Source organism: Fukomys damarensis, unplaced genomic scaffold (assembly GCF_012274545.1).
Source record: "Fukomys damarensis isolate Sample0158 unplaced genomic scaffold, DMR_v1.0_HiC HiC_scaffold_19, whole genome shotgun sequence".
In the NCBI taxonomy this organism is placed as follows: domain Eukaryota; kingdom Metazoa; phylum Chordata; class Mammalia; order Rodentia; family Bathyergidae; genus Fukomys; species Fukomys damarensis.
The window spans coordinates 28,794,294-28,810,506 of NW_022900931.1; the positions used below are offsets into that span (position 1 = coordinate 28,794,294).

A 16,213-nucleotide genomic window follows, 5' to 3' on the forward strand; every position below is an offset into this window, starting at 1 on the left:
CAAAAAAAAAAAAAAAAAAAAGGGGCTGGGGATATAGCTCAGTGGCACTGTGCTGCCTGGCAAGTGCAAGGTACTGAGTGCAATCCCTGGTACCAAAAAAAACCCTGTGAGAGCCCAATTCAATTCTTCAGCTGCAGGACAGCAACTTCAGAGGTCACCAGTTCCTGACAAGGAGCTTTCTGGCTGTGAACACTTGGTTACCCATTACACACTGCACCCTGACAGAGTCTCTCCAACCCAAAGCAGGGGTGTTTGTGAACGTACACACCCGTGAGCACATGTGCACACACACACACGTATACATGTGCTCAGAGACCATCTGGAGGGCTGACTTCTGCTCCTGGGAGCCATGTGTGGAGCAGCTCCTTGATGCTCCTCTCATTCACATGCCAGCTTGCTGTCAAAGCTGGAGAGCCCGATGGCAAAGGCCTGGAGTGCACACAGTGGGTAGTTGTAGTCCAGTGTGAACACGTCATCTGCCACACGCCCAAACTGCATGACAATGTAGTCAGCTAGAAGCAGAAAGCAAGCAGGTGTTACAAGGTGATATGGGTGATGATTCTGCTTGTAATACAAGCTATGGGAAGGCTGAAGCAGGAGGATTGCAAGTCTGACCCAACGTGGTCAATTTATTGAGACCTTGTTTCAAAATAAAAATAAAAAGTTCCAGGGATTTAGTTCAGTGGTTCCACCACTTGCCTGCAAGCACAAGGTCCCAAGTTCGATCCCCAGTACCAATAAATAAATAAATGGGTCAGATATAGCTCAGTATGAAGACTGATGGTTCAACCCCGGTAGTAAAAAGAAAATGACTGGATCAAGGAAAAACCTATGTAAGGAAGAGGGGAAAAAAATTCAAAACATCAAACTGGTCAGTTCATCACCAGTTCTCCTTAACTGAAAAAGGGGGAAAGGACAGTGCCATAGCACAGTGGTGGCATGCATGCTTGGTGTGCACAAGGCCCTGGTTTCCATCCCCAGGACATAAAATAAATAATACAGAAATCTTAGCTGGGTGTGGTGGCCCAAGCCTGTAATCCCAGCACTCTGGGAGGCTGAGGCAGGGGGATCACAAGTTTGAGCCCAGCCTGGGCAACTTAGTGACTTAGCAAGATTCAGTCTCTCTCTCCTTTTCTTTTTTTTTTTTCCTGGTACCGGGGTGGAACTCAGGACCTTGCACTTGTGAGTCTGGCGAGGCATCACTAAGCTAAGTCACTGGCCCCTTTTTCATTTTTTTTGAAGACAGAGTTTCACTATGTAGTTTAGGATGATCTTAAATACATGGCAATCCTCATGTCTCAGCCTCCTGAATACTGGGATTACAGGAGTGGGCCACCATGTCCAGCTCAAGACCTTGGCTAAAATAAAAAAGGGTGGGGACATAGTTCACTGTGAAAGCCCTGGTACAATCTAACCCCAGTGCTGCTACAGAAAAGGGAACGTGTAAGGCTGGGGAGAGGCAGCTAAGAGTGCCCACTCATCACAAGCAAAGACCAGGGCTTACGGTCATTATCGTGCACTATCTGGAAGTTCTTCACTGACGCCTGAGTGACCCGGCCATGGAAGTTCAGGACGTAGGACTGCGTATCGTCATTCCAGACCGGGGCTTTGTTGTGCAGCTCAATCAGGTTCTCCATGGCTTTGCTCTGCCATTTGGAAAGCAAGCTCTCATGATCCTGTGAAGGGGAAGAACACTGTTCTGTACTGGGGACCGTAGAACAGGTTTATTCCCAGTTCTTCCAGGTAAAAAGTAGAGTAGGGAAATGTTTTCTATTTCAGAAAGGGTAGAAAAAAGCAAAGAATTAAAACAAAACAGGAACTCAGGTTTTTCCTTTTCAGTTCTACACACAATCCAGCATTCCTTTGTGCCGTATTTGAGATGGTTTTAGATCCCTGACTGAAGCCACACCTCTGGAGCTGCCCTGTCCTCAGATTGTGAGCAACAGCTCCCAAGAGGGGTGAGCCAGACAACACTGCGGGGGCTGGAAGGACCAGGAATGTGTGTAGTGGGATCTTCTCAGCACTACTGTCTCTCATGGGTCTCTGCTGATTAAATATGCTCTTACTTACATTTCGTGGCTGAAATGGGATCCGTTCATGATTCATATTCATCCCTGGAATAATCACAGACATTCTCCTAGGCCCTTTAAATCCAAGCACATTTGTTTCCTGGGAGACAGGAAAACAAGGCAGAATTTGGAAACAAAGGAAAAGGAGCAATTCTGTCCCATTACAAGACTTTCTAGGCATGGCAAATGCTGGCAACACCAAGAGGACCAAGAATGATTTCATTACTTTGCTCTGATTAAAAAAAAAGAGAGAGAGAAAATCAAAAATAGGAAGCCAGGCCAGGGATTTACCTCAGTGGTCTCGCTGCTGCCTTGCAAGCACAAGGACCTGAATTTGATCCTCTTGGTACCAAAAAAAAAGGAAGCCAGGCACAGTGGCATCTGCAGATCTACAGTCCCAACTACTTGGAGGAACATATGAACCCTGGTGTTTGAGCCTGGGCACACAAGACTCTGTCTCAAAAGAAAAAACCCAAGAAAGTGTTTCTGTACTTAAAAAAAAAAACATGAGGTACTGGGGATTGAACCACGGCCTTTGTGATGAGTGACATTCTCTGCACCCTCACCCCACCCAGTCTCAGTCTCCGGGAGTGCTAGGATTATGGATGCATAATGTTATACCCAGCTGTAGTTTGGAACTTTTTTTAAAAAATATTAAATGCCTACATATAAAATAGGTTGGATTGTGTTGATACTTCACTTTCAGTCTTTAGTAGAATTTTTTTGGTCTGGGTTTTGGTTTTTTGAGATGTATTTCAGGCTGGTCCTAATCTCACTACATAGTCTAGCTTGGCTTTGAACTTGTGGTGATCCCTCTGCCTCAACCCTGAGTGCTAGGATCACAGGAGTGCGCCACCAAGCCCAGCTCTCTGGCTTTTTTTAACTCAACAACTCTGAATGGCGACTGTGTACCAGGCCCTCCGACAGTGTGGTCCAGAGTGCACAAGAGTTCAAAAGAGCTTACAGAGTAGTACAGGACGTTCACACTCAGCAGGTACTAACACTATGGCAATATGCAGATTACAGATGCCAGCCCTGTCCAGCGGTCACCAAAGACTTCTCGGTTGATGTCAGCAGCAGATGACATCAACAGATGACTGATCAAAAGGCAAGGGACAGAGGAGCACTCTCAGATGGGAGACCAGTGAGGCCAGGTGAAGGGCTCTGGGGGGCACTGTGGCTAGAATAATTGGACTGGGAGGGTAGAGTGCCCAAGAACAGTCTGAAAGGAAAGGCTAAGATATCCACATTTTCTTCTTCTTCCTCTTCTGTTTTTGAGACAGACTTGTTATGTAGTACAGGCTGGCCTCAAACTTGTGGCAATCCTCCCACCTCAGCCTCCCGAGTGCTGGGATCACAGGCGTGTGCCATCACACTTGGCCAGACTTTCTTTTGTATTCAGAGGGTGTGAGTGTATGTATGCAAGTGAGTATTTAGTAGTACTAGGGTTTGAACCTCGAGCCCTTGCACTGTTACATCCCCAACCTTTTTTTAATTTTAATTTTGAGACAAGGTTTAGTTAAGTCTCTAAATTGCCCACATTGTGCTTGAATCTGTGATCCTCCTGCCTCAGTCCCCGCGAATGCTGGGATCACAGCCATGGAATGTCTCAATGGACAGTCATTAAAAGTCAAGTACCCTCCATGACACTTATGCAATGATGGAATTCCAACATGATATAGGATACCACCCCTGCTCAATGGAACAGGTGGCCACTGACAGATCTGAAGCAGGAGACCAGCAGGGTCAGCTGAGTCCCCAGTGGAGAGAAACGTACTAAGCAGAAGCACAGAGTGAACCAAAGAGAAGAGTAGTGGGCTAGGTGCTGCCCAGGCCTTTGGTCCAGTGACTTGGGAGGCTGGGATAACAGCATCATTTGAGCCCAGGAGTTCGAGGGCAGACCAGGCTATGTAGCAAGACCCTGTCAGAAAGAGGTGATCGGGAGGAGGGCAGCAAGGAAGGGAGAGAGTGAGGGAGGGGAAAAGGAGGAATAAAAGAGAGAAAAAAGAAAAAGAAAAAGGAAAAGGTCAGAAGGAAGGATGAAGGAAGGAAGGAAAGACTAAAAGTAGAGGGGTCAGCTTTAAATTATTGTACTGGTCAATGGATAAGAGGTAAAGAAGGTCTAAATTAAGTGACATAATGAAAACAGAAAAGCAGGAGCCAGGGATTTAGCTCAACAGCACAGCGCCTGCCTGGAAAGCGCAAGGTCCTAAATTCAATCCCTGGCACCAAAAAAGGGGAAGGGAAAAGGAAAGGGAAAAGGGAGGGGAAGGGAAGGGAAAAGGGGAAGGAAGGGAGAAGGGAAGGGGAGAGGAGGGAAGGGGGAAGGGGGAAGGGGAGGGGAGGGGAGGAAAAAAAAGAAAGAGTTAAAAACAAGAGCAGAAAATGTAAAATAGCCGAACCTGGCAATTCATAAATAATGAAAACATGACTATATGGAGAAAATGACAGCAGTAACCAAAGGGGGACCAGAGAATCAGAGATGACTCTGGAAGGCAGTGGGGGTATGGGGGCACAGTGGGGGATGGGCACAGAGAGGGGATGGCACTCACATAGCAGATGGCAGCCAGCTCCTGCCGGGTGTGGGCCTTCTCCACCAGACCCTGGGCCTTCACGGGGCTGACACCGTGGTCATACACTGTGAACTTGGTCCCCATGAGGTTGGACCTAGTGCCAAGAGACAAAGTCACCATGAGATGCACTTTCCTGTCAGGGAGAGGCCAGGAACAGGCCTGTCTGCCTGTTCTCAAGGTCTGGATGGTCAGCGTCACTTCTTCAAAGATCTCTTGTGGCAACAAGGGGGGAACCCGGATTTTGTTACAATGTTTTTTTCTTCTTCTTTTTTGATTATCACATCTGTACATGCTAATTGTAAAAAAACATGTGGATTGTTTTGAAACAATAGTAATAACCCTACAGAACGGGCAGGACAAAGGTGTAAGGCTGCTTCTCACCTGAGTTTGCCAATGTAACTTTCTCCTTCTCGAGACAAATCTGTTGGGTCGGTGGAGATCAGATAGTTGGATGTTTTGCTCTTTTTCCGCTTTCTACCTGCAAGAAGAAATATCTGGGGGAAAAAAAGTATCCGTCACAAAATGAAATCAAGGGCCAGGGATTTAGCTCATTGGTTCTGCCGCCTGCCTCACAAGTGCAAGGTCCCGAGTTCGATCTCTGGTACCAAAAAAATGAAGTCAAGCAGATCCCTATGGTTCTCCCTGTAAGTCCAGCCAGTATTTAGCAAGTGTCTACCAGTCAATTTTTCATCTTTATCCTTTAACCCTCTCAATGTGCAAGAAATCCACTGGAAGAGGGGTGAAGCTTGGTGGCAGGATGGTACAGCGCTTGCCCCTGGGGGACCTTGGGTGTGGGGGTGAGAGGCAGTGAGTAGTATTCACAGTCACAGTTTCCTTTCTGCACAATTTCCCTCAATTCACTTTTTTGTGTGTGTGTGCCTGGTACTGAACCTGGGCCTTGTGCTTGCGAGGCAGGCAGTGGAACCACTCAGCAAAATCCCCAGCCCCTCAACTCACTATTTTGATTCTCCATATAATTATTATTTTTTTCTCCATATAATTATTTACAACTTTATCTTATGGCTTCTAGTATCTTTTAAGTGACTAATCTTCATCCAATGCCATAAATCAATTTTTCCAAGCCAGGTGTGGTGGTGCACGCATATAATTTTAGCACTCTGGGAGGCTGGCGCAGGAGGACTGAGTCGGAGCCTAGGGCCTACAGGCATAGCTCAAGTGCAAAGAACCTGGGTTCAATCCCCAGTGCCACGAACAGGAACACTATCACTAAACCCAAATGGGCACATCCATAATACCAGCTCTGAGGGAGGCTGAGGTAGGAGGATCACAAGTTTACAACACTGTGTCTCAAAATGAAAAAAATAGCCAGGCATGGTGGCACACTGAAATCCCAGCACTTGGGAAGTTGAGGCAGGATTACTGTGAGGCCAGCCACTGGGCTACAAGGTCAGCCTAAACTATATAGTGAGACCTGTCCACAAAAACAGAAACAAACCTAATTAATTAATTAATTAAAAAGGCTGAGACATAGTTCAGATCCTCAGTACTGGAAAAAAAAGTTTGTCTCAAGGAGAGGCACGACCGTGCTCACCTTCCTGCTTCCTGCTGCCCCTCTTTGTACTTTGTCGTTTTGGGTCCTGTCATGTCAGGGGAAGAATACTGTCATATTTATGCACCCTCCCTAAATCCACCAGAGTGGGACAATGCTAAGGAAACAGGAATGGCAGTGCCTGAGCGTGAGGAATTTGGAATCACACAGAGGGGCTCAAATCTGGCTCTGCCACTTAAGTGTGACTGTGACAGGTATGTCACTCCCCAAGCCCTATTCCCCAATCTACAAAGCAGAGGCAAGAAAGCCTACCTAGTAATGTTGTGATAAGAACTGCAGGTGATAATACACATAATATCTAGTGCATGCCTGGTATCTTATAAACATTCAATATATAGTAGTTATAATAACAATAATGCCTGCTATCGTTATCTTGTTTCTAAGCTCTTAAAATCAATCCCCTTAGTCCTGGTATTAATACAAAATGCATTTTTATTAGGAAGGATTAAATGGTCTTAAACTTATAAATTAGAATTTCTAGAATGAAAAATAAAATATTTAACATACCTTCTATATTTCATATTTAACACAACCTTCTGATTTCCAATTTCTCCTACAACCTAAAACCTGTTCTCCTTCCACAGTATTTTATTCAGTCACAATAAAAAGAAAAACCAAAGAACACACAGTAATATTAAAAAATAGACACTGGGAAGGAAGTAGAAATAATTATATTAACATACTCACTGGGGCTGGCTTGGTAGCTCAGTGGAGAACATCTGCCTGGCATTCACAGGGCCCTGTGTCTGACCTCTAGCACCAGGAAAGAAAAATTCTGCTCTGTTTTCTTAAATTACGGATAAAATTAATTTTCATGGGGTGGTGGTTATGGAGGAAGGGCAGAGCTTGTCTGTTGGACTAGGAGCACTTTGAAGACAACAGGAACACAGAATCACGGGAGTAATAGTGCCAACCACTTGGAGGCCACCAAGAACCCCCGTAACAGATTTCTCAAGAGTCACCTCAGGGGACAGGGGAGTAGCTCAGTGGTAGAGCCCTCACCTTGTACATTTGAGGCCATGGGTTCAGTCTGCAACAGGACAGGAAGGAAAGAAGAAAGAAAGGGAGGAAAGGAAGGCGGGAGGGAGGGCCAGCTGTGTGTGGTGCCTCAGCTAGGAATTAATTCTCATACCTTCCGATTGTCACCTTTTTCCAAGTGCATAAAGTATGTGGGGAAGAGGCCCCGATCCATTCCTTTCTTATCCCTGGTTATCCGGCACTTCACTGTGGTACCTCGAGGAGCAGGACTGTATGCAAAGTCCTCCAGGTTCTCCACTTCTCTCAGCTGGGTGTCAACCTGTGGGGCTGCAGTGCCTGAAGCTCCTGTGCTCTGAAAGTACATCCATGCAGGAACAGCAGAGGTGGGTCAGAACCTTCACATTCTCCACAAGAACACCAAGCTGATTTACACCAATGTGTTCAGTCTTCTGACAGAACAAGGAGGCATTCTAATAGTCAGACAACAAGGATATGAACACTAGAAGTAGGAAGAAGTTTAATACAAATATGGGATATATACAGCCTGAAAACAGCTGACCCAAGACAGAAGAAATTAGGTCTAAATTGGGTCTTTTGAAGAAACCTCATTCTTTAAATGTATCTAAACACTAAGACATGTTAGGGGAAGAGGCAAGTTATCACTGAAGGGAAATGTCAGAACTACATACGGTGGCTGAGTTCTGGCTGGATGCAGAAGTGGGTCTCTCTGTTTTTGAATAATGTAACTGGAAACTTGTTTTTTGTCCTTCTTCCTCATCATCAGTCTTGTCCTCATCAAAGTTCAAACTACCTGAGATACCTGCAGAAAGGAAACACTGTCAACAACTGCCAATATTGGTTTACAAAATGAAACAGAGCTTTGATTTTCTTATTTGAAACACTACTAAGTGGCCTGAGGGTGCAGCTCAGTGGCAGAGTGCACAGCTCACATGTGTGAGGCCCTGGGTTAGACCTGAGCACGGGGTAGGGGTTGGGGGATCTCCTAACTATTCTAATCCAAAACAGACATCTACCTCACCCAAATTTTGACAAGTCTTCATATTCTCACATCCATCTCTATGTTCCCATTCACTAATGCCACCATAACTTTTTTTTTTTTTTTTTTTGAGCCAGGGTCTCACTATATAGTTCAGATTAGCCTTGAACTCACTATGTAGCCTAGGATAAAACTAATAGCTATCATCCTGCCTCAGCCTCCCAAGTGCTGAGATTACAGGTGTGCATCACTATGTGCAGCTATCACCTTAATTGAGCTCTTTAAAATATTAAGCTATCGGCCAAGGATTGAGCTCACTGGTTCCATTGCCTGCCTCATAAGCACGAAAAAAAGAAAAGAAAAAAAAAAAAGAAAAGAAAAGAAAAGAAAAGAAAAGAAAAGAAAAGAAAAGAAAAGAAAAAGGAAGGAATCTGCCTCATAAGCACGAAAAAAAGAAAAGAAAAAAAAAAAAGAAAAGAAAAGAAAAGAAAAGAAAAGAAAAGAAAAGAAAAGAAAAGAAAAGAAGGAAGGAAAGAAAATTAAGCTAAGCTATCCAGGTGTGGTGGTGCATGCCTGTACTCCAGGCATTTGGAAAGCCAAGGCCAGCCTGAACCACACAGTGATATCCTCCTATCTAAAAAAAAAAGAAAGAAAAATTAATCTTTTTTTGGTAACAAAAAGTCAAGATTCAACTATCATAGGGGCTGTCTTCACTTGGTACTGTCTTCAAATGCCATTTTTATACCCAAGAACTTGGTTTCTGTAACTACATATTAAGACAGAGATCAAATATTTCACCCAAATATTTGTGACAACCAAAATGGACCTGCATAAGGAACATGATCTGCCAAACTGATGCTTCTAACTTAGAGCTTAAGAGAATAGTACATGGGTCTCACAGTCAAGATGCAAGCTGCTCAGAAATTCAAAGCATTCACTCGTCGTCATGCACTAAGAGACCTATTCTAAGAAACCATCAGTCATTTCACAGAGTTGGGCAGAAGGCAGCAACCTGGCACTTAAATCAGGAATAAAGAACTAGACCAGGAGTCAGTTCACTAGATGACTCAGGGTAACTAATTTAGCTTTCAGTTAAATACAAAGTCATCTTCTCTGGCTCCTACCCTTTCCACAATATCTTTCACTTTCCTTTGTTACAAAAATAGTGGTAGTAAAGTAATAGGAAAGTGTCTTAGTTATTTTCCTCATTGTTGAGACACAATATCCAACACTCACAAAATTAAAGGGAGAAATGTTTATTCTGGCTCAAAGTTCGTAGAGGTTTCAGTTCGTAGTTGGGTGGCTCCAAGGCAGGGGCATAGCAGAGGGGCACGGTGGAGGGAATACAATCTCTGGTGTGGCAGGCAGGAGACAGTAAAGCAGCAAGCAGTATAAGCCAAGAGCAATGAGCTTTTTCTCTTTATTCCATCCAGCCTACCAGTTTTTTGAGTGGTGCCTATCATACTCATTATCCAAACCCAGAACGATGCTAAACCAATCAGTGGATTTTGTGCCACACACCCTAGAACCAGCCAGATATGAAAAGCTCCACCTATAATCACATGAAGCTTTGGGGGAACATCTAGATAAAAGTCATAAGAAGTACCATGATCACCTTCATAAACTAATGCTGAAAAGAGTAAAGATTTTTGCCCTCCTTTCTAGACGTAAGTGGCAGAGATGAGATTCACAACCACTAAGCTGGCTCCAAAGCTAAGTTTTACTTTGTCCATGTCACAAACCTTTGCAACATCTTCCTCTCTGGTCACCATCCCAGCTGACAGGCACATGCATCTCAGGCTTTCTACACCTGGATGTCTGCATGTGCTATTTCTTCTGCTCCAGGTTGCACCTAACCAGCAGTGTGACCCAGGGCAAGTTACTTAGCCTAAAAGCTAATTGGTGTATACATAAAAAAGAGACACAAAAATCTGTGACATCAGTATAAGGATGTCCACCTTCCTTCTCTTTATATGTTAGGTTCTGAACCCAGGGCCTCAAGCATGCTAACTATGCACTCTACCACTATGCAAAGCCCTTAGCCCTAGAAGTGTATCAGATAAGTGTGCAGTAGACACTCAACCTGTCATGGTTTGGCTGCTTCCCAGCTGACACCAGAGCACAGGTAGACATGCATCCTTCTTGGATCAGCTTAATCACTATCACAGCTTATATCTAGATGTTTGCCCAAAGCCTGATGTGCTCACAGTGGGGCTTCCTGGAGATGGCTGGATCATGGATACGTGATACTGGGATTAAAGGAATATGGTACTAAATTAGTCCACTGATTGGAATTAGCATAGTTTTGGGTGGCAACTCTCCAAAAGGTTGGTTGCCTGGATGGGATAAAAGGGAAAACCTGGCTCTCTGCTTGCTGCTTTGCTGCCTTCTGCCTGCCAAACCATGGAATGTTTCTCTTCCTCTGCCATGCCATTCTGTCCTGAAGCCAGCTGACTATGGCCTGAAACCTCTACAAACTATGAGCTAAAAGCCGGTTGTGGTGGTGCATACCTGTAATCCCAGCACTCAGGAACCTGAGGCAGGAGGATCACTGTGAGTTTGAGACCAGCGTACGGCTACATAGTGAGTTCCAGGTCAGTCTCAACTACATAGTAAGACCCTGTCTCAAAACAACAACAGCAACAAAACAACAAAAAAAAACCTATGAGCTAAATAAGGCTTTCTTCCCTAATTTGTGTCAGATATGTTGTCCCAGCAATGAGAAAAGCATTAGATAATCATTATCTCTTGATACGTTTCTTAATCCTCTATCCCCTGGCACAATAATTCTATTTTTCCCCTGCTTTTCATTCTTGCACACACGCAGACTATACTATAACTCTGAGTCAAACCATTTCCTAAATGGTTTTCCTGCACATACATTTTTTAGGGGACAAGGAGAAATGTTACAGTTTAAATCTATCTAGATGTCCACAATGGCCTCATGCACTCAGAGGCAGGGCTTTTGGAAGGTTTATGGGGGAGGTTAGGTGACTTGCTGTCAGGAGATGGGGCCTGGTTGGAAGAGGTGGGTCACTGGGGGCGTAGCTTGGCAGAGTGTATCTCCCTTCCTGGTTCTTCCCTTCATGTTTTCTACTTCCTGCTGTGAGGTAAGCAGCTACTCCTCAGCCATTCCCTTCTACCATGCTTTTCTGCCTTGGAGCCGGCCAACTGTGGCTGGAAACATGAGCCAAAATAAACTTCTCCTTGTAGTTGCAATGTCAGGTGTTCTATCTTAGAGTGAGAAAGTGACTAAGATACTAATGAAAGAGGACTTCCAGAATTGCTTCAGAAAGTGGCAAGAATCACCAGACATGGAGGCACAGTCCTGTAATCTCAGCATTTGGAAGGCTGAGGCAGGAGGATCATGCCTACTTAGACTTACATAGTGAGCTCAAGTCCAGATTGAACTACACAATAAGACTGACCAAAAAAAAAAAAGCTGGGAGTGGTGGTGCATACTTGTAATCCCAGCACTCAGGAGGCTGAGGCAGGAGGACTGCTACCAACCTGGGCTACATAGTGAGTTTAAGGCCAGCCTCAACTGCATAGAGAAACTCTGTCTCAAAACATAGCTACATACACAAAGAAGTAGCAAGAATGGTAGGATAAGAATGTTTGAAGGGAGGAAAGGCATCTTGAGGAGGATTATTTTTTTTAGGGGAATTATTAATGGCAGTGCATTTTTCACTTTAACAATTAAAAAAATTTTTTTAAATATTCACCAAAAAAATTTTTTTTTGGTACCAGGGATTAAAGTCCAGACCTTGTGCTTGTGAGGCAGGCAGTGGAACCATTGAGCTAAATCCCCGGCCCTTCACCAGATATTTTGATCATACTATGTATCAGCATGTGAGCTTGAAGAATTCAGCCACAGAGTCCCACTGCAGTGGAGGGAGAGCCCAGTTCATTGTTAAAGCTTAGAAGATGAAGGAAGAGACAATGTGGGAGAAGCAAAAGAAAAGCCTAGTCTTCCCTGCTTGGTGGCTGGAGGAGAGAGGGATGACAGCGAGGAGACAGAGCAGGAGACACGGGGCCCGACGACCTCCTGTCCAGGCCTAGATGTGGGCAGGAAGAAAACACTAACAGTAAGGGCACAAGGGCACATCCAGGGGCTGCCATGACAGGATGAGGTTACCCATGCCAAAGCTGGAACCAGGCTGGGCAGGAGGGTAACGTGAAAGCCTGGCATACCCTGATGAGGGGACAGGGGACCAGACAAGATCACCAGCCCCAGACTTCAGCGGGGCAGAGGTGCCTTAAAATCATCACTAATCCTCACCGTGTTTTTGGAGAATTTCCTGAAGGTCTTGTTTGGAAGTAGAATTTACAGTGCTTTCTCCATCAACACTGCCTTCAGTATCTTCCTCTGTAGCACAAGAGCCTACCGAGAGAATAGGAGGCTTGGTTTCCACATCATGAGTATCAGGCTGTAGGAAGACAGCTGGACCATCAATGCCTAGGAGCCCAAGAAACAAAGGAGGAAAGTGTTATATACTAAACAGCTAGGTGGTTTTGAGACGTGTGCTCACAATTCCTAACTAGCACACCATTTCATCACTCCTCTTTCCTAAATACTGCAAGGACATTTATCCAAGCTGAAGTTCATGTTGATAACATGCTTGGTTAGTGAAGTAACATATACTTTATGTTGTACTTTAAAACTAAAACTTAAGATCAAGACACTGGGGGTATACCTCAGTGGTAGAATATTTGCCCAGCATGGGCAGAGCACTGAGTTCCAATCCCACCACTGAAGAGGGGGCACAGAAAGGACAAGATCGAGAGAACAAAGCAGGTCCTTTACAGTACAGATTCTGTCTGAGCAGCATGACAGAGAGGCTCTTCATCCTATTCTTTCTCCTCTGAGCTACTTGCTATAAGAAAAGATACTCTCTGCCTACTCTTGGATCATGGCTATCAGCTGCCAAACACAACAATCAAAACTGTAACCTTCTCATGGATTAGGGTGTAGCTCAGTGGTGTAATGCTTGCCCAGCACACACAGGGTTCCACCCACTATGGCGTGTCCAGCTGTCCCTCCAAAGAAAAGGAATGCTGCTGTTGTTTGCTGCTGGTTCCTCACTACTTCACTGCTTTGGTGCCTTCAGCCTGCTATGGACTGTTTCTCCTCTGTGATACCCCTCTTGCAATGCTGCCCTGCCTAGGACCAGCAACTATGAAGTGAAACCTCTATAAACCATGAGCCAAATTAACCTTTCCACCTTTAACTTCAGGTGTCAGATATTTTGTCTCAGCAACAAAAGTAACTAAGACACACTGCAAACAACCCCCCAAATCCTGTAAGTACTTGAAATAGGTCATTTTAGATTAATTCAATTGGCATCTGAAAACAAGTTCTAGGATGGACATGAACATGAAGCCATCTTCTGACGACGAGAATACTTTTAAAAATTCTACTCAAAGAGCCAGAAGGATTACGAAGACCTGTGGGCATACTGAGTAACCACGCTAACAAGGGGAGGATTCATCTCAGAACCCTTCTGCCTTCTCTCAGGTCTGTGAAGCTCACTCCAGTGAAAAGCTCACCATGCAGGATGACATTGCTGTGAAGAGTCTGAGGTTCTACCAAAAGCGCGTGCTCCTCACTGCTGCTGGGCTTCAGCCGACGCAGCCCGGCTTCTGGGTTTGGCTGGGCCATGAGTGGCTCCAGGCGCTTCTTCCTCTGCCTCTTCTCCAGCAGTGCTCTCTAGGAAGCAGAGGTGATGTCACAGGCGGCATAACCTAACCAACCATCCTGCCCGTCTGGGGTGGAATGGCAACGCTTCCACTCAGCTGTATCACCAGCCCTTTTCTCCAGTTTTATTTCGAGTCAAGCTCACGGTGGTGGGTAGGCTGCCTGTAACTTTTGTGCACGAGCCCCCAAGTCGCTGGGTTTACAGGTGTGTCCCACTGTGCCCTGCTGCCATGTGAACACTAGCAGTCTGTTTCTCACTGATACTCAGAAAAACTGCAGTAAATTATTTTCCCCAACAGGAGAAATGGGGAAACTGAGGCACGTTTTTAACACATATTTATTGAACACTTATAAAAATCTATCTAAAATCTTTCAACAAATTTCTAGCCCAGATGATTCTCTGATTCAAGTCTACTGAAAAGTCATTATCACATTATCAAGCATAATCACAGAATCAAAATATGTAAACACATGCACAGAGAAAAAATGGAGGACCACAAAAATCATAGTGACTTCATTTTTTTCTTCTTCTTTCTTTTCCAGTACTGAGAATCAAACTCAGGGCCTCTTCCCTGCGAGGCAGGCACTGCACCACTGAGCTACATTACTGGACCCAAACAGTGACTTCAAACTTGGGACCTTGTGATTGCGAGGCAGGCAGCGGAACCACTGAGCCAAATCCCCGGCCCAACAGTGACTTCTTTGGTTCACAAAACAGAAATAATTTTTTTTCAAGTTTTCCAAATTTTCTTATTTTTTAAATTTAGAATAAAAAAATTGATTATTTTCTAAACTCCATATTCTTTTATGTTTTAATCAGCCGAAGAGCAGAGTTTTGCCTTCTTGTTCATCTCACAAAAGTAGAAATCAAACAAACTTGGGCCAGAGACAAGAAGAAAAAGCCATGTCAGCTGGCATTCCAAAGGGAAAGCAGTCAATCTTACGGGTGAAAGCAGGCGACAGAACCAAGTGTCCACCTGTATGGCTAGCACGCGGAAGGCTGAAGCAGGAAGATCACTTGAGGTTGGTCATAAGTTTAAGCCCACCCTGGGAAACTCAGTGAGATCCCATGTCAAAAACAAACCAACTCCTCCATAAAACAGAAACAAGATTGCCAGACATGGTGGCTCATGCCTGTGATTCCAGCACTCAGGAGGCTGAGGCAGGAGGATTGTATGAGTTTGAGGCCAGCTTGGGCTACAAGTGAGACCCTGTCTCATAACAAAAAACAAAATAAAACAAAACCCAAGAAGTAAAATAAAGAATATGGCAGAAAGTGTGAGAGAGAATAAGAAAAAGTTCAGTAAGTTGGAAAGGAAGGTACATGCATGTGCACAACATATACACATATACAATATAGTGCATAGTGTGCGTCATACATTACTACACAATAACGCGGCAGTGTGTATTACTTGTGAACTGTGGCATATAAAAGAACTTACAGTACATGGATATTATTATGGATCTGGGATATCGCAGAATAGGAAGAATGCCAAATCCCAAGTATAAGGCTGCGTCTAAGCATCCCCCAAAGCCGCATGTGGTCACAGCGGGGTTTTGCAGAGGTGGCTGAGTCCAGGGTATGTGATGCTGAGATTAATTCTGTGATGGTGGAATTAAGAATATGCGATTACTGCTGGAGATATAGCTCAGTGGCACTACGCCTGCTTCACAAGAGCAAGGTCCTGAGTTTGATATCCGATACAAAAAAAAGAACATGTGATTACTAAATGATTCCACCAATTGGTTTGGCACAGTTCTGAGTTTGGATAATGGAAAGGCCCACCTGGGTGTGGGCTGCACCACCCAAAGGGCAGGAAGCTTGAAAGGGATACAAAGGAGAGGCAGGTTGCTGCTATTGTTGCTTGCTATTACCCTGCTTTGCTGTTTTACTCTGCCTGCCATTTTCTATTTCTCCTTTGCCATGCCACCCTTTCTTGGAAACAGCCAACGGTAAACTAAAAGCTATGAGCTGAAATAAACCTTTCTTCCTTTAACACTGGGTAATTGGGTATCTTGTCTCAGCAACAAGACAAGTAACCAAGTTACCAAGTAAAAAGATAAAGCCATGATTAAAAAGCAAAAGCTTTTTAGCTTACTACAGTTTCTTAGGAAAAAGCACTCTTTTTTCCACCAATAATTACTCTAGAAAACTGCCTCAAGGAAGAGTCACTCCAGGGGATGAGACTAACAACAGAAAAGGAAGTATGTTTTCCTGAACTGGGTTGATGAAAACATGCAGATAAGCTCTGAATGCATAAAAGATATAGGGCTTTTCTTTCTTTCTTTCTTTCTTTTTTTTTTTTTTTTTTTTTTTTTTTTTTTTTT

The 16,213-nt window shown here is 44.3% G+C and overlaps 1 protein-coding gene across 3 annotated transcripts in view; it reads right to left on the reverse strand.

The window, feature by feature from the left end:
• Window positions 1-39: 39 nt before the first annotated feature.
• Window positions 40-16,213, reverse strand: part of Tulp3 (TUB like protein 3) — a 27,432-nt gene continuing 11,258 nt past the window's right edge. The window contains exons 2-10 of one of the 3 annotated variants that reach the window (XM_033765600.1): window positions 13,738-13,897; window positions 12,470-12,646; window positions 7,880-8,010; window positions 7,345-7,542; window positions 5,024-5,136; window positions 4,622-4,736; window positions 2,071-2,169; window positions 1,505-1,676; window positions 40-512 (exon numbers count right to left, since the gene is read on the reverse strand). In XM_033765600.1, the coding sequence (XP_033621491.1) occupies window positions 379-512; window positions 1,505-1,676; window positions 2,071-2,169; window positions 4,622-4,736; window positions 5,024-5,136; window positions 7,345-7,542; window positions 7,880-8,010; window positions 12,470-12,646; window positions 13,738-13,897 (1,299 nt within the window). In that variant the 3' untranslated portion in view covers window positions 40-378. The remainder of the gene's footprint in view (window positions 513-1,504; window positions 1,677-2,070; window positions 2,170-4,621; window positions 4,737-5,023; window positions 5,137-7,344; window positions 7,543-7,879; window positions 8,011-12,469; window positions 12,647-13,737; window positions 13,898-16,213) is intronic. The other 2 variants (XM_033765601.1, XM_033765602.1) reach the window with 2 other exon arrangements.